The sequence below is a fragment of the Gopherus flavomarginatus genome, chromosome 6, assembly GCF_025201925.1.
Source record: "Gopherus flavomarginatus isolate rGopFla2 chromosome 6, rGopFla2.mat.asm, whole genome shotgun sequence".
Classification (NCBI taxonomy): Eukaryota; Metazoa; Chordata; order Testudines; family Testudinidae; genus Gopherus; species Gopherus flavomarginatus.
Window position 1 is genome coordinate 15,775,081 of NC_066622.1, and position 18,061 is coordinate 15,793,141.

At 39.5% G+C, this 18,061-nt stretch overlaps 1 protein-coding gene across 6 annotated transcripts in view; it reads left to right on the top strand.

Moving 5' to 3' along the window:
- ITPR1 (inositol 1,4,5-trisphosphate receptor type 1) overlaps positions 1-18,061 on the top strand; it is a 231,969-nt gene that overhangs the window by 112,311 nt on the left and 101,597 nt on the right. For all 6 annotated transcript variants that reach the window (XM_050957223.1, XM_050957224.1, XM_050957225.1 and 3 more), the window contains 10 exons: positions 3,131-3,272; positions 3,770-3,928; positions 4,439-4,611; positions 4,886-5,005; positions 7,142-7,336; positions 9,254-9,505; positions 10,745-10,886; positions 13,138-13,291; positions 13,643-13,830; positions 16,195-16,333. In XM_050957223.1, coding sequence (XP_050813180.1) covers positions 3,131-3,272; positions 3,770-3,928; positions 4,439-4,611; positions 4,886-5,005; positions 7,142-7,336; positions 9,254-9,505; positions 10,745-10,886; positions 13,138-13,291; positions 13,643-13,830; positions 16,195-16,333 — 1,664 coding nt within the window. The remainder of the gene's footprint in view (positions 1-3,130; positions 3,273-3,769; positions 3,929-4,438; positions 4,612-4,885; positions 5,006-7,141; positions 7,337-9,253; positions 9,506-10,744; positions 10,887-13,137; positions 13,292-13,642; positions 13,831-16,194; positions 16,334-18,061) is intronic.

An 18,061-nucleotide genomic window follows, 5' to 3' on the forward strand; every position in this document is an offset into this window, starting at 1 on the left:
TGTCCCCCTATTGATCCTCTGGTCAGATGTCAGCCAGGTTTACTGAGCTTCTTAACCCTTTACAAGTAAAAGGGACATTAACCCTTAACCATCTGTTTGTGACAGTCAACAATGTGAAACAATTGCAAAAAAGGCTAATATCATTCTGGGGTATGTTAGCAGGAGTTTTGTATGTAAGAAATGGGAGGTTATTGTCCTTCTCTGCTCAGCACTAGTGAGACTTCAGCTGGATTACTGTGTCCAATTCTAGGTACCACATTTTAGGAAATATATGGGCAAACTGGAGATAGTCCAGAAGAGAACCAAAAAAATAAGAGGTTTTGAAAATGTGACTTTGAAGGAAATGTAAAAAAGCTGGGTATGTTTAGTCTTGTGAAGAGAAGACTGGGGGGGGGGGGACTTGATAACACTCTGCAATAAATTAAGGGGGGACTTGATAACACTCTGCAAATAAATAAAGGGTTGTTATAAACAGAACAGTGATCAGTTGCTCTCCATGTCCACTGAAGGGAGGATAAGAAGTAATGAACTTAATCTGCAGCAAGGATGAATTAGGTTAGATATTAGAAAAACTTTCCAGCTATAGGGATAGTTACACTCTGGAACAAGCCTCCAAGGGAGGTTATGGAAACCTCATCATTGTAGGTTTTTAAAAAGAAGTTGGACAAACATCTGTCAGGGAGATCTAGGTTTACATGGTATTGGTGCAGCTGGAGGAGGGGGAGGTGGATTTGATGATTGATTTCCACCTTACATTTCTATGATTCTGTGATATCAGAGGATCTCAATCTGTGTTCCCTGGAGCTCTCCTTGATTTTTTTCTTTGCAGAACTGAGAGCATAGGAACTAGACAATAGACCTCAACTGTATTCAAGGTCTTAGAACAAATTTTGAAAGAGAGAGCAGTGAAGGACATAGAGGTAAACAGTAACTGTGATAAAATACAATGTGATTTTACAAAAGGTAGATCAAGTAAGACCTACCTGGTCTCTTTCTTTGAGAAGGTAACCATTATGTAGGTAAATGAAATGCAATTGATCTAATCTACCTGGATTTCAGTAAAGTAAATTGAAGAAGATGGGGATTAATATGAGAATTAAAAGGTTGGTAAGGATCTGGCTAAAAGAGAGACTATAGTGAGTCATGCTGAAAGATGAACTATCAGGCTGTGGAGTGATTTTACTAGTGGAGTTCCTCAAGGATCAATTCTGGGACCAGTCTTCTTCAACATTTTCAGTAATGAATTTAGCGCACTCTCACTTTCAGTGCCAATAAAATTTGCAGTTGATGCAAAGTTGGTATTTATTGCAAAGACAGAGGAGAACCAGAATATCATATGAGAAGATTTGGATGATCTTGAAAACTGGAGTAACAGAAATGGGATGAAATTTAATAGTTATGCATTTAGAGACTAACAAGAATTTGAGCTAACCATAAACTGAGTACTTACCATTTTGAAATGACAGAGGAGGAGAATAGTATCAGAGGGTAGCCGTGTTAGTCTGGATCTGTAAAAGCAGCAAAGAATCCTGTGGCACCTTATAGACTAACAGACGTTTTGGAGCATGAGCTTTCGTGGGTGAATACCCACTTCCTCAGATACATGTGAGGAGGAGAAATATCTGGGCGTATTCGTTGATCACAGGATGGCTAAGAGTTACCAATGTGATGTGACCCTGGGGAAAAAAAGCTAATATACTCCTAGGATGCATCAGATGAGGTATTTCCAGTAAAGCTAAGAAAGTGTTATTACCATTATACAAGGCACTGGTGAGACCTCATCTGTAATACTGTGTGCAAATTCTGATCTTCCATGTATGTTTAAGAAAGATGCATTCAAAATGGAACAGGGAATGAGAAGGGCTACTTGGATGATCAGAGAAATGGAGAACAACTTTAGGAACTTGGCTTGTATAGCCTAACAAAGCAAAGGTTGAGGGGAGATATGATTGCTCTCCCTAAGTACATCAGAAATATAAGCGCCAGGGAGGGAGAGAAGTTACTTAAGTTAAGGGCCAATGTTGGCACAAGAACAAATGGATATAAACTGGCCATCTGTACATTTAGATCTGAAATTAGGCAAAAGCTTCTAATCGTTGAGTGAAGTTCTGGAACAGCCTTTCAAGGGGAGTAGTTGTGGGGAAAAATCCTAACTTCTTTCAAGACTGAGCTTGATAAGTTTTATTAAAGGAGGATGTAGGATGAGACGCCCTACAATGGCATATGGCCCATGTGCAACTGCTAATTTGAAATATCCCCAGCTGTGGACATGAGACACTAGAGGGGGAGGACTTTTTCCTAGGTGTCTGGCATGTTCAGGGTCTAACTGATGTGCTATATTTGGGGTCAGGAAGGAATTTTCCCCCAGGCCAGCTTGGCAGAGAGGCTGGGTTTTTTTCACCTTCCTCTGCACGATGGGGCATGGGTCGCGTGCTGCTTTAAACGAGAATAAATGGTGGATTCTCTGTAACTTAGTCTTTAAATAAAGATTGAACTCAGTAACTCAGCCAGAGGTTATTGACCTACTAAAGGAATGTGTGAGTGAGGTTCTGTGGCCTGCAAAGTGCAGGAGGTCAGATTACAGATGATCATTATGGTCCGTTCTGGCCTTTAAGTTTATGAATCTGTATTCATTGTAGGGCTGGGAGGAAGTGTTCATAGCATGTCTATATTGAAACAGTCTGGAAAATGAATGTGGGAATATCTAATCTAACTTGCTTTGAGAGATGAACACATGACTTCTTGCAACCCCCTCCACTCCCTGCCGTGTCTGTAGAATTTGTGACTACGTGTAATGAATGCACGCAGCCTGGTACATAGAACTAAGGACCTTATGCTTCCAAAATGTAGGCCTCTATTTGAGTTAAGAGGCTCTCCATCTGCTTATCTGGCCGTACAATAACACAATAGCCAGTGTATGGGGTACTAAAGATATGGCATTTCCATTTCCTCTGTAAACCAACATCAACCAGGAAAACTAGTTTCCAGTTAGCTGTTGATCCACTCCCATATGCTCCTACTTCTGGGTTATCTCCTTCTTAAAATAACATTTGAAACATTGCAGTCTATGTTAATTCTTTTCACAACTGACCGTTCCGATTCTGTGTTGACACTTTCGGTTTTTATATAGGTCTGTTACCAAGCTGCTGGAAGATTTGGTTTACTTTGTTACTGGTGGAACTAATTCTGGGCAAGATGTGCTTGAAGTGGTATTCTCTAAACCAAATCGTGAGCGGCAAAAGCTGATGAGAGAGCAAAATATCCTAAAGCAGGTAAGAGAGTTTTTATCATGTGACAGAGATTCTGAGGAGAGAGTGGATTCTCAGAATACAGAACAGTACAAGTTAGTTGGGATAAGGCAACTTCTGCCTCACTAGCTTTCAGCAGTATTCTGGCAGTGTAGGTCAGTGTAAAACTCTGGGTGTCCCATTACTGGAAGATACCACAAGAGGCAGAACCAATGGATAAAAGGCAAAGCGTCTAAGGTTGGACATAAGTGATCAGCCGCATTCTCTTCAGAGACAGCTCCTTTGTCCAGACTGTGCAACTAGAAGAAGCTTTATGGAAGTTCAGGTGGGAGAAAATGATGGCCTTCAGAACTGACATGTCTGTGGTGATGTAGACAAGATTTAAACTATGCTCTGGTTCTGACAAGACAGAGGCCATAAAGTAGCAACAAGGGAACCTGGGCATGTGTAAGTACACCCACTCACCTTTACTAAGCTTAGGTAGCATGTCTCAATCTTTATCTTCTAAAATAACCCCATAGATTTTCAAGCTGTTACAAGCACCGTTTACAGACTGTGGAGATGGGCCAATGCTCAGGCTGGAGGAGCTTGGGGACCAGCGTCATGCTCCTTTCAGACACATTTGCCGGCTCTGCTACAGGGTGCTGAGGCACTCGCAGCAAGATTACAGAAAGAATCAGGTTAGTTATGTGTTAGAACCTGTCTAACACAGGCTGGTGGCTTGGGTGTATGTGTTTGTTCATCCAAGATGGGGTACAGTTCAAGTAGTGTCATTACTTACAGGAATTTATAATTCATTGTAATTAACTCTGTCTAATCCAGGGGAAGACTGAGAATATCATTGTTCTTGAATTTAAATTTTGAAGGCACATTGAAACTTCAATACATTCTACAACTTCTACCGTCACTATCAAGTGATTTAAAACCAAATCTTATCATCGTTCTGAGAGTTTTGAGCAGAGAAAAGGAGATAGGGCTGGATGTGTCCTGTCCAGTAGCTGTGTAGACATAAAAACTGTCGATTGCTGTTCTATGTTATATTTTTTCCCTGCTTTTCAGCGTGGTCCTAAATCATAGACACAATAGAACCTAACCAAGCTGTTCCTTTAGGATACTGATATAAGCAGCTAACTGTTTTTCCGTTTAAATTTCAAGTGAGATTAGAATACCTTCTTCTTCTTCTTTCTCAGGAATACATAGCCAAGCAGTTCGGCTTTATGCAGAAACAAATTGGTTATGATGTTTTGGCGGAAGATACTATTACAGCATTGCTTCATAACAATCGCAAACTGCTGGAGAAGCACATTACGGCTGCTGAGATTGATACTTTTGTTAGTCTTGTGAGGAAAAACAGGGAGCCCAGGTAAGACAGATTGTACTGGGACTTAGTTACCTTTTTCTCTTATTCATAACCTGAGAGATCCGTGTCAGCCAACTTGTTTCTGTATTTGAGAAGCATATTTAATCCACTCTTGCCTCTGAGCCAGACAATAACTTTCCACCAGTGCAATGGCCTCCCTTGCTCTGCAATGTTACTTGATTGTCCAAATGCTTTTTCTCTTTATAAAATGTAGAATGAGTCAACTGAAGAACCATGACAGGGATTTAATGTCATCTGTCTTTTTATTTCCAAATAGATTTTTGGATTATCTCTCAGATTTGTGTGTTTCCATGAACAAGTCTATTCCAGTGACACAGGAACTGATTTGTAAAGCTGTGTTGAATCCAGCCAATGCAGACATACTCATTGAGACAAAGTAAGCTGAGACTTATTTATGAATAGCTTTCTAGTTGGTGTATAAGGAAGGTGGATCAGAGCATTGAGAACACTAGCCTCAAGACTACAGAGAGTACCAAATTTAGAATGTGTGAGAGCCATCCTAAATACACAATAGATGAGTGCTGGAGGCACCAAAATGGCTGCCACATGGATTCCTAGCCCTATGTACTCTAGACATCTTTCAGATATTTAACATTTTCATCAGGTAGCTTGATAAAACTGAGAGAAGCTGCAGTCTTACATAACATTTTAAATTGTGAACCATTTTAAACTAAAGGTGCTAAAATGCTCTCTCATCTGAGCTGGATAAGCAGATATTCTGGGATTTGCTATGTAGCAGACTTGTATAAGATGGTGTTCCAGGTCCCATGAGCCTGGGTGTTCTCCTGGCCCTTAGGTTTACCATGGTAGATTGACTGTAGTCAGCAGCACCTTTAGGAACTTAGAGGTCTCTGAAAAATGAAAAATTCTTCCCATGAAAACTTTCACTTTTTTGAATTAAAAAATTTGTGCTGAATTGCAACAAAACATTTATAACAACATTCTTCCTCAGGAAAGCTTTTTAAGAAAAATTCGCTTTCAGGGGAATTGAAATGGATTTTTTTTTTTTTTGGCTTCCCTGTTGTCCACCCAGAAAGCTCTTGTTAACTTCACAAATGAAATTAAAAGAGCCTTCTGTCCTGGCTGTTTAATTCTCTGCTTGCAATTCTGGGAGCCAGTCAGGAAGAGAGCCTGTTGCAGATTTAGGAGCTGAAGAGGTAGAGAACCCACACATTCAGCTCCCCATTTCCTCCCTCCATCTCCAGGTGGCAGGGAGGAAGAGCATCCTGGTGCTCAGCCTTAGAAGTCCTCTAGGAAAGGTTTTGTCTGTTTCACATAGGGTATGTGAAATTGACAAGAGCCTGTCAGGTGGGGAGCCATCATTTCGATTTTTCCTCAGGAAAAATCAGATTTTTGGCACCAAAGAAAAGAAAATAATTTTCTCACAGGAAATTTCAGTTTTGTGAAAAGGGCATTTTTAATCAGAAGAATCACTCTGAGAAATTTTGCACAGCAGTGCAAAAGCTGGTATTTTTATAGTTGCCTATTCCACCTTGGGTCAAAATTTCAGTTTTCATCTCTTGGGAACAACTAAACAATGCATGTGTATCCATAACAGGCACCAACTTCCAACTAGCTTCAGTAAAGCTGGGTTTACTTGGCATGTGGAATTGAGAGAAGGTTAATATTGAAAAAAGAGGTCAAGAAGAGTAAAACATGTCTTTGCTAGATAATAAATGAAATCTAGGTACATAGGAAAGACCTTGCAGGCACTATTTCTAGGTTTGACAAGATTAATAATCTCGTTTCTTAATGTTTGTCTCTCTACCAGAATTCTGCCAGGTTTCAGTGTCTCTTGCTGATCTGTTTAATTTGTGCCTCTTGCTTATGTAGTTCGTGACCTTTCTTTTGGCCAGATGCTAAGAACCTTGATTACCATTTTAGGTGTGAAGTCATTCTTCTAATTTAATTATGTTTCTGACACCCAAAGAGAATGAAATTTGTGGGATATCGAATAGATCAAAGTTTACTTGCGCAATCAAAGCGTTTGGGAGAATACGTAAATTCATTGATCCTAGATGTTTTTTGAATCAATGCTTCCTACACAGAAGTCTTCTTGGACATTAATAGAAGTCTTCTTGGACATTAATTTGTCTTGCCCTAGGTGATACCCTTGTTTCTTCAGCCATATAGATGGCCACAAAATTATTTTTATAACCAATCAAAAATATACAATATGTCTTTGTGGATAACTGTTCACATTGGATATTCAGTACTTAGCTCTAACTAGGTTTTAATATCATGCTCATAACAATTGTATCTGAACACCTAAGGTCATCATGTAGTATAAGGAAATGTCTCTTCTATTTTTCCTACGTTATATGGGATTTTTTTGTGTGGCCATGTTGAGAAACAAATGCTATATATGGTACCATGAATGCAAGTCTCCTGAGTGACTATGCAAATCACTGTTACTGTACCCCTGTGCAACTCAGCAGTCGTCCTAAAACAAAATATTTTAAGATATCGTGGACTGAATTATTTTGTTGTTTAACCTCTTTCATTCTGCCAGGTTGGTTCTTTCTCGGTTCGAGTTTGAAGAGGTAGCAAGTGGAGAAAACACCTTGGAGGTTGGAGAAGATGAGGAAGAAGTTTGGCTGTTCTGGCGAGACAGCAACAAGGAAATCCGCAGTAAAAGTGTCAGAGAGTTGGCTCAGGATGCTAAGGAAGGGCAGAAGGAAGATCGGGATATACTCAGCTATTACAGGTTAACACTGTGTGCAGTAGTTGGTTTTGATAGGGCAATAAGAACTCGATGGGTGAAGGCCTTTTCAGTATAATAAACAATTAGTTCCAAATAAAGACTTAGAACACTGGACTCAGTACCCAATAGAAAATGGAGTAAAGCTTTCTGTACATGGTAAATGCACTAGAAGCACAGAGTTGTGTTTTGATGTCAGATAGAAGTCAAGTAATCAATGTGAGCACAATGAGAAAACGTAAGTGTAAATACAGAATAAGGGGGGTTCAAAGTGTGTTAGAGTTTGGTAGCATTTATATGCGAGGTAGCATATATCTATGGTGAGTCTCCTCCTGACGGAGATGCTCATGAATCCGGCTTTCTCCACAATAGTCTGATTTTCTTCATGAGGATCTTAACTTTAGCTTGTAAAATCTGATCTGTAATAGGGGTTGTTGAAAGGAAGGTCAGCTAGCGCTCCGAGTAAAGGAAAGAGTTGGTTGTAACCTGCAAACAGCTCTTTTTTTCCAAGATGCCACCACAGTTCTATATCACTTCTAGAACTTTATTTGTGAGCTCCAGACTTAGTAGATGTCCTGAAGTTCTCACCGGGACACTATATGAACTTGCAAAAACCCCATAAGAAGTTTGGTTGGGTTTTTTTGGTCCCCTCCCCCTTTTTGCACTATTAAGCTATGCTTTTAATATGAGGCAGTGCTTCCAGATGACTTGGCTAGACACCAGTTTCTTGGCGCATTGTAATTCCAAGTTCCATCTCAGACTAAATTCCTATGTCCGGGCTATAAACTTTTGAGAATAGTTTGACAGGCCATTGGCTATTGTGGTGCAAAAAGTACCACCAGAATTCCTTTTTAACTACTTATCACTTTGGCCTTGCATATTGTGTTTAAAAACTTTAAATAGTTCATCTGGTAAACTTGTTAAAAGGTATTAGAATGGATGTTTTGGATTTGGACTGCTTAAGAGTTTCAGGCCCAAAGTGGACCTGTTCTAACTTTTTTTTCCTCCCCTTTATCTGTTTGCTAAGTCCATGCAATTCTTATGAGTTCTTCCCAAAAAGAGTTGTTTAAATGCTCTTAACAATAATTTCTTCTAACCTTTCAATAACAAACCAATGAGTGTATATATAATGAAGAGAGTAGGAAGCAATTCTGTAAGGAAAAATTCCATGGACCACGATACAAAGAAATAAGATTCAATTAAATGCCTTGTAATCTTTTTATTGAAAACCCCCCTTCTTTAGAGTTAAGGTCTGTAAGGACTATATAAACACTCATACTCTGCATGTGCTTTAAACTTTAGTTGCTGGGCTATAGTAATTATTAGAGTCTGTTGTATTTGCATTAATTTCAATGCTAGGTGCCTGTTCTGTTCCTGTTGACTAGATCTTTTGGGAGCAGAAAAAAAAGTACATGAACTCAATTGTTATATCTACCTGTGACTAATTGGTATGGAGACCTATGCCTCAGTTCAGTAGGGTACTTAGGCATGTGTCCAACTTTAATCAGTTTAATAGTCTCTTTGACTCCATTGCCTAAGCAATCAAGAGTAGCTTGAGAGCTGCCAGTGAGAAGTGTGCTAACTTCTAAAATGACTAGGCTTCTGTAATCTTTCTGTATTTAATAAGAAATAGCATTAGCAAAGAAAAACCGAGTGCTGCTTAATTCTTCAAAATATGCAACGCTGTGACAAACTAGGTGACTTTTGGAAAGCTGTTGTCCCGCCCCTCAGATGACAATTATGTTACCTTTATTTGTGTTGGGAAATGATTTATTCTATTTTTAGAGCATCCTGTACCTATTGATTAATAGCAGTAACATTTCTTTTTAACTAAACCATTAATTGCTAAACACTGTTAACATTTTTAGGTGCTTTCCTTATATTGATGTCTGGAAACTAAGGTGTACGTTTCTTCTCTTGTAGGTACCAGCTTAATCTTTTTGCTAGAATGTGCCTTGATCGACAGTATTTGGCTATAAATGAAATATCTGGCCAGTTGGATGTGGATCTCATTCTTCGTTGTATGTCTGATGAAAACCTACCGTATGATCTGAGAGCATCGTTCTGCCGGCTGATGCTGCATATGCATGTTGACCGTGATCCTCAAGAACAAGTAACGCCAGTGAAGTATGCTCGTCTGTGGTCTGAGATACCTTCTGAAATTGCTATTGATGAGTAAGTACTTCATGGAGAGGTATGAAAGAGCAGGAAATTAAATAATTTTTTAATTTAAAAACAAACAAACCCTAAACTAAAAAGTCATCTTTTTTACTTCTTTACTGGTGCTATCTTACTAACCTATTAGTATTGAAGCCTGGTGGTATTAAAAATGTGTCTGTGGAGACACTTGCTGAGAAGAACTTCATTGAATAGAAAAGCTCAATTCTTTTGTATGGTAGCTGCATTTTATTTTCCCCAAGAGGCAACATGGTCCCGTGGATAGTGCATTGGGTTGGGATTTGAGACACCTGTGTCCTATTCCTGGCTTTACCAATAACTTACTGTGTGATCTAGGCAAGTCACTTAAAATCTTTGTGCCTTTGTTTCCCCTCACATCTTATCTGTCTTGTCTAATCAGAGTGTAAGCTCTGCAGGGCAGGGGACTATCTTTTGGTACAGGACCTAGCACAGAGGGATTCCGATCTTTCAGTTGTGGCCTCTAGTTACTATTGTAATAGAAATAATTTTTAAAATACTTTAATGTGTTCAGATGTTCCAAGCAAGATGATAGTTACTTGATTTAAAATTAACTTGATTTTTATTAGTTTTTTAGTTTGTTTTTTCCAGTCCCAGAGAATAAACACTTCGCGTTCTGTTCAGTTGGGGTCTCTAAATCTCTGCTGCTTCATTGCAATACTTGACTGCTAAACTTTCCTCCCCCAGGTTAATTTTCTGAAGGAAATCCAATAGAGCATCTTCAGATTTAAAAGCTAAAGGGAAAATAAGGGCTTAAGCCAGGCAAACTATTTCCAATAATACATAATTTTAAAAAAAGATTTCCACTACCACCCATATTCCTAATTGTGTATTTTTCTTTAAAAACTGATCTAGAATGTTTTTTTACTTACAGAAAAAAATCCCATTTGTATCCGGAGTTAGCACTTTGTGGTCACATCTGCTCTCTTGCTGCTGTATGTCACTTGTCACCATTTCCATGAGAAAAATGTTTTTCCTCCTTTCTTTCTCTTTATTGGTACAAACCTTGCTTTTTCACATGTTTTAAAATAGTGCAAAGTGAGCATATGGGACAAAGCAGCAAAAGCCAGGAAATTATGGCCTCAGCTTCCTGTCTCCTTGATTTGGGATAAATTATTTAACAGCCTTAACCTTATTTAGATCTTGACAAACTTGGATTAGAAAAAAAAATTCTAGTTACTTGCATTTTAAATTCAAGTTTAATTTTTTCCCCTCCAGCTATGACAGCAGTGGAACTTCCAAAGATGAAATTAAGGAGAGATTTGCACAAACCATGGAATTTGTGGAGGAATATTTAAGAGATGTGGTGTGTCAGAGGTTTCCTTTCTCTGATAAAGAGAAAAACAAACTCACTTTTGAGGTAACTATTCCATTTTTATTTTTAATCTCTTTTTCTAAAGTAAAACAATTTTGCCTTTAATACAAGGTGAATTGGACAAGTGTCATGTGAGTACTTGTTACTCATGTAAACAACCCGTTGAAGTCAGTAGCTCTTTGCAAGAATAGGTGCTAATGTGGGATAAATAAATACTCACTTGGATTTTAAAAATAATTTGCAGCAGTTATGTTCACTTTTGTGCCCACTTTGGTTTGAAGGTCAAGTTTTAGTGGTGTAACCCTTCTGCCCATCTGAGTTGGCGGCAACAAGGGCCGGGTTCAGTATGCAGGGGTTCCGTTTCGATAATAAATGCAAAACGAGCTCGGGCCCCCACCCAGTGACCTGGGACAATTACATACCACCTCCCGGGTGCCTTTAAGAGGCAGTACTTCTCCTCCCGCAAGCACAGAGTCTAAGCGTAGCAAAATCCTTTTAATAAAGGAGGGAAACAATGTGGCATTATGTTGGGGAAACACCACAAACAGGATTCATAACACAAACCGTGAGCAAAAGACCTCCCCTCCGCCAAGTAAGTTCGGCAGAATCCTTTTCCCCTCAGGGTCTTAAGTCCAGCAACCCCAAAATCACCCAAAAGTCTTTGTCCCTGGTCAGTGCAGCCCCAGAGTTCAAAAGTTTATCTGCAGAGTTTTATCTCCAAGCCCGGGATGGGAGGGTGGGGGGCGCAGCGATGTTAAGGGGCACCTTACGTGGTCCAAGGCTGATTACCGCGCCTCTCCATGTGGTTCTGCTACAGCCTTTGCCATGAGCCGCTCCAGCCATTCTACGAACTGCTCCGCTCCGCTCCACCAGCTGTCCCGCGTACCACTCCAGTTGTCTCTCAAACTACTCTGCTCTGCCAGCTGCTCAGCAACATATCTTCAGGCCCCCCTCACAGCATTCAGTGATTTCAGCTCTCAATAATTTTTGCTCTTTAGTAATTTCAGTTTGTAGTAGGGGAGCCTCAGTGCTGGTGCACTATTGGCCCAAAGTGAGCTCAGCTCAGCAGCCTGTAACTAGACTCCAAATGGAATTAAAATTTATCAGTGATATTCCACGGTAGACAGAGGAGGAGGTGCAATTGGTATTTCAGGACCTCAAAGGGGCCCATATCATCAGGCAGAAATACCTGCCCCCAACCTCTCTCAATTTACTGGGTTTTGGAACCCATGTCCCTTGTCTAGCGAGTGCTACTTAGTTGATGATGAGTCCCTCTGTTATAAAACAGTTTAATTGTCCTTGATTCACATAATCAAGGTAGCAACACTTTATTCTTCATGTCCTAATAACAGAGAAACTGGGGATCCCACAGCAGCCAAAGTGACCATTTGGGCTCATGCTAGATGGGGTGGGTGTGCCTATGCAAACAAGATCAGCCCCTGAAGTTCTTTTCCACAACTCGCCACAATTCACCACCAGATTTCAGGATAGAGCTCATCCTGACTCTGCTTACATCGGAACCCAAACTTTGTTTGCATGCACGAGTGTTTGTGCCTGAAGCAGTTATACACTCATCCAGTAAGAGAACAGTAGAACATCAATCATATAGTTTACCTTACCAGTTACAACAAACAGCTTGAATAATCTGTCATGAATATGCAGGGAAATGGTTTGTAAATAATCCATAGCTAAAGAAATAGCATTCAGTACTTTTGAATAACAAATACATTCGAGAGATTTGCTTCCTACTTGCAGAAAAAGAGGCTACATTAGGCATAGAAATTATTTGGTAAAAATTATTTGCACAGTTCAAGAAACAGTATATTTGTGGGTCTTGTGGGGAAATTACAGTTCTTGCCAGTATTAAGGATTTGACTAGATATGTGTTCCTCTGAAAACTCCCTCTGGTGAGAGTCTGTTTAACGGTTACCAGTTGATGTAATAACTGTTATGTAAAATACGCTTTTATAGGTCAAGCCCAAAGAAGCTCTGTCTTACTTTATTTACTGACACACGTCAACAAATATATCGTGCTTTATGCTATAGAATAGCTACAGTAGGTATCAGAAGTCTTGCAATCCTGGACATGTAAATATATCTGTAGATACATAGTAGCAAACTTATTTTGATTTCTAGAATAAAAAACTATAAAGCATAATAGAATTTGCTTATAAAGAGTAAGTCAGACAAATGGTCAATTAGGGTCATAAGTGCCAATAAAAGTCAAGAAACAAACTGAGTTTTTGTGCTTTTAAAAAAAAAAAAGGGTTTTAACCAATACTTCCATTTTTAATAGGTTGTGAACTTAGCCAGAAACCTGATATATTTTGGTTTCTACAACTTCTGTGACCTCCTAAGACTAACCAAAATCCTCCTGGCTATATTAGACTGTGTGCATATTGCTACTATCTTCCCCATTACCAAAATGGCAAAAGGAGAAGAAAGTAAAGGTAAGACTGAAAAAATGATATGGGGAACTCCTGAGTGGAAGTGGAGGATTTCTTGGCCACATTAAATTTATCTGAATACATGAAATGGGCATGAAAATTTTCCCTTTTATCCACTGAATTGTTGGTGGTTTCCTATAAAAGCTAAGTGGTAATTGGGAGACGACTCTAAGAGGAAGATTTCCAAAGGAGGTTAGGTGCCTCACAGCCATTTGTGTCTTTTTGAAAATATTCCCTTCGTTTTGTATGAAGCCAGTTTGTTTTTTCATGAGATGTGAAAGGCTGCTTATCCTCTTGGTGCGTTCAAAGTGCATTTATCTTACTCTTAGTGTGTTTTTATCTGCCTTTCTGAAGGGAGCAATGTGATGAGATCAATTCATGGGGTTGGTGAGCTGATGACCCAGGTTGTACTCAGAGGTGGTGGATTCTTGCCCCTTACTCCACTGGCTACTGCTCCTGAGGGTAATGTCAAACAGAGTGAACCAGAGAAAGAAGATATCCTGGTAATGGATACCAAGCTGAAAATCATCGAAATACTTCAGGTACTAGAGATGCAGTGGAATATAGAGTTAGGTGGGGTCTCAAATCCTTTTTTGTGATGCTCACATCTGACATTACATTTTAACTAGATGTTAGGGAGTGCTTAGGAGGAGACAGTCCCTTCCAATCCACTGCTGCCGGGATAGTCTTTTCATGCTTAGAAGGTGTTGCAGAGGCAAACACCTAACCCTATGAAACACTTCTTGCACACCCCTATGGCAGAGATTATCTTCTGGATGGGAGTTGCCAGTTGTGCACATGGGTGACTCAGAGCTGAACTAAAGGTCAATGTTCCATCTTTCTGGCATAGCAGGTCTTCAGCCACTTATCGTGCTATTTAACAGTTGTTAATTTTTATAGGGCTGGCTGCCTTAAGAGGATAGTTGATATTCCCCTGGCCTGCCCCATCAAACAGCTTCTTGTAATTTTCTAGGGTATCTTACTGTGGGCGGCTAGGTAAACTGCCTTTTTCTGATTACTCTACAGGAGGGTAAGTGTCCTGCATATAGAATAAAACACATATGACTGGTTACTACATTTTCCCAACAATCACTGATATCATCAAGCCATAAGCGTGATTTCAGCCCTCCCTCTGCCAGATATAATGTTGTGGTAATGATGATGCTCCGAAAGTGAGCAGAGGCCCTTTATAGACAGAAAGGTGAACAGGTTCCCTTATGGTGATTTTACATAGGCCTAAATGCTGCTAGTGCCCCCAGCTGGGTAAAAGAATGCCAAACAGCAGTAAAGCTACACATTAGGAGTTTTCATTGAGCTTGCCTGAGCCTCCTGTGGTCCTTTGTGTAGCGAGGTGAGGGACTGGCTTTGTGTTTATATGGAAGAAACTGTGTGTATGGAAGGCTTGCAGTGGGATAAAATGAAACAATAATTTATAAACCTGATTAAAGATAAATATCAGCTTTATGGGCTGGAATGGGGCATTTGGTGGTAGATTCTCTTGTTATTTTAAGACAACATTATTGAAAAACATGGGTAACAAAATTTGAACCCATTTTTGCAGGAATTGTTAAAGCAGAGCAATATATTGGACATGATCAGAAAGATACAGTCTGTCATAATAGAACAGGGAAATTAGAAACGGAGTTAAATTAAATTGTATGGATTCTTGAATAAAATATATAATTATACAGGAAAAGTAGATTGCCTCTCATTCAGATCTTGAGGTAGAAAGTTTAGATGTGCAGACTCAAAGTTGTTCTGTTAATTTGGGGGATTTAATTTTTAAAGGTAGAATAATTTTATGAACTGATTGAGGGGTTTAAAACATTTTAAAAGGCACAAGGAGAGGCTTTGGCCTTTGTTTGTCGCTTACTTTTCCCTGTTCAAAGGGGAGGGGGAAAATCAAGGAAAGTGTATCCATGCTTGTAAAGATTTATTGATGACTAAACAGTTGAGAAGACATAAATTTAAGGGTTTAAAACCAGAGTTTATTAAATATGGGCAAATATAGCAATATTTATCCCTGCCAAAATACGTGATTAATGATGTCAGTAAATATGTCTTCTTATGTTGGGATGGTGCGAGACGCTCTTTGGATGGTACATCTCTCCCAAAGGGAGCAGCAAGATGTTAATGTTGTAAAACAGGATATCAAAGTTCATGTTTGCCTGTTTCAGTTAGTGCTGACTGAACTCTTAACCAATGATTGGTTTATACTACATGTTTTATTTAAACCCTATGACACATCTACAAAGCAAGTATGGTACTTTGATTCGAGCACTAACCTGAGTGTCAGAAGAACTGGGTTTGATTCTCTGCTCTTTCTTAAGCTTCCAGCGTGACCTTTTGCAGTTTGGTTAGGCCCAGATTTTTAAAGCTATTTCAGTGTTGTTGTACTCAGTTTCAGAATGCCTAACTGATTTAGGAGCCTGCACTTTATTTTCTGAAGGCATTTTGGCACTTCAGATCTGAATTCCATTGACAGTCGATGGGATTGAAACCAATGCCTATGCATCACAGGGGTGTTCTGAGGATAAATACATTAGATTGTCAAGCACTCAGATACTCCAGTAGTGGGTGGGAGGAAAGGGGTGCATAGAAGTACCCATTAAATCTTTCTTAGATATTTTTGCATTCATGATTCTTTAACTTGACCTTATACGTTTGGTTAGGCTTGTAATAGAATCTTTTAAAATAGAAAAACCCAAAGTACTGAATTTTGGGTTACTTTAGAAAGGGATTTGGATGCATTCCCCTCCCTTTATAGTAAAATCTGCAGTTTTCTGAGTATGTGGATCTCCGCTGTTAGTTGACACAGACTGCAGTGTTACAGTCTTGAGAGGTATAGAGACATGATGTAAAAATAACATGTCTATTTCCATTTTTTTAAAACTTTGAATCATCAGTTTATTTTGAATGTGAGGTTGGATTACAGAATCTCGTGCCTACTGTGTATATTTAAACGCGAGTTCGATGAAAGCAATGCACAGACTTCTGAATCACCTACTGGAAGCAGTAACCAAGAGGCCCCAAGTAACGTACCAGGTTAGTTATTTCATAAAAAGCTTTTTAAAGAAATCATGGGAGTGCCTTAATTTCTGAAGTCCTGATTCAGCAATGTACTCAATGTACTCAAGCTCATGGTTGACTTTGCTCAATCAGGTTCTAAGTGTGACAATTACATTGAATATCTTTTCCACGTAGAGCAAAAACTAGAATTGCTGTCACTCCTTCTTATTACCATGAATTAAGTTATTGTAACTGTCTCAGTCTCTCTAGGAGCATTTCAAAATTCCTTTAAAATGCATTTTGAAAATTGATTTATCATGGCCCCAAACAAGGACTTGCCTTGTTATTTTCAAAGTTAAAATGATCCACAATCTACCTGATCACTACTCCAGCAAAGTAGCCTCCAACCCAATCTACCTCCTCCCAAAACAAATCCTGGGAAAACAGGTGAGTCTTGCAGATTTTCCTGGAGGTCTCTAAATCTGAATTTTGGTGGACCAAAGTGAGAAAGAAGTTATACAGGAAAAGCACGCCCCCCCCCCCCCCCCCGGGTCTCTTCTGATTAAGACCATGATGCTGAAAACTTGTGCCCCTCAGATGTTGCTAAACTGCTGTGGTATCACCTAGGGGGAGAGGTGATATCCTGTAGCCAGAATCTGAAACACTTAGGGCTTGAGATGTCCTAAACTGAAGTATTTATGTTCGATCTGTGTGACTTATAATGCTGAAAATAGGATTTTTTAAATCAACTTGAGGATCTGTTCTCTAGATGCCAGAGGGGTTTTAACTTCTCCGCAACTCAAGAGAACAAATATTTTAGTTTCCACTCCAGTGTCTTGCTCTTGTAGTGTCTCTCTTGCTCTTGGACTGGAGGGTAGAATGACAGGCTTCTGGTCTGGGCCTTTGTAGTCAGGCTGCTTAGAACTCCCCTAGAGTTGAAGCAGTGCAGGTCTATGTACTTCAATGTGAATTTAAAGCAAAAGAATGTAAATAGTTCTCAGACAGCTGTATCTACCCCTTGCTGTGCCCACTGCTCACACGAGAGATCGAATCAGGGCCTTGTTTATAATGCAGAACATGAATCTGGAGACCAGAATTAAAGTAAGATGTCAAGGAACCTAACTTGCAAGATGCAGAGTTCCTTCAGCTCCTGCTGACTTCAATGAAAGCTGTTAATGCTTAGCACCTCCTAAATCCAGCCCTGTGCAAGCAAAATGGTTACCTGAGAGGAGGCTTCACAGGCAATAGGATGGGCTAGGTGATCTAATTGACATGTCCTCTAATTTCTAAGATTCTAGCTAAAACTTTTTAGCTAATTCCTTGCCCAAAAGCAGGGACTGCCATTTACTCTGTGTCTGTGCCATGTGTAGCACAATGGGATCTAGACCTGACTAAGCTGTCTGGGTATTCCCAATCAGGAAAACGTGAGACTGGGGAATAGCAGAGAGGGAAAAAAGTAAATATTTATTTCCCAGACAGCAATGGTCAGTTGGGAAACTTTCTTAGACTATTGCAGACATTGTTTGCCTTGTATCTCTTAATTCTAGAATAGTAATTCTTGTTAACCTTCTGGCACATACCTCCTGCTGTGAGGGGCAAAGGCCTTGGTGATATTAGAAAGTGACTCCTATCATCAAGAATTTAATTACTTAAAACTGTCAATTAATAACAGAAATGCAGGGCATTTCCTGGGGTCAATGGTGGCCATCAAGTCAGACACTAATTCCCATCAGTACTTTGCTCTGAAGCAACTACTGAAAGTAT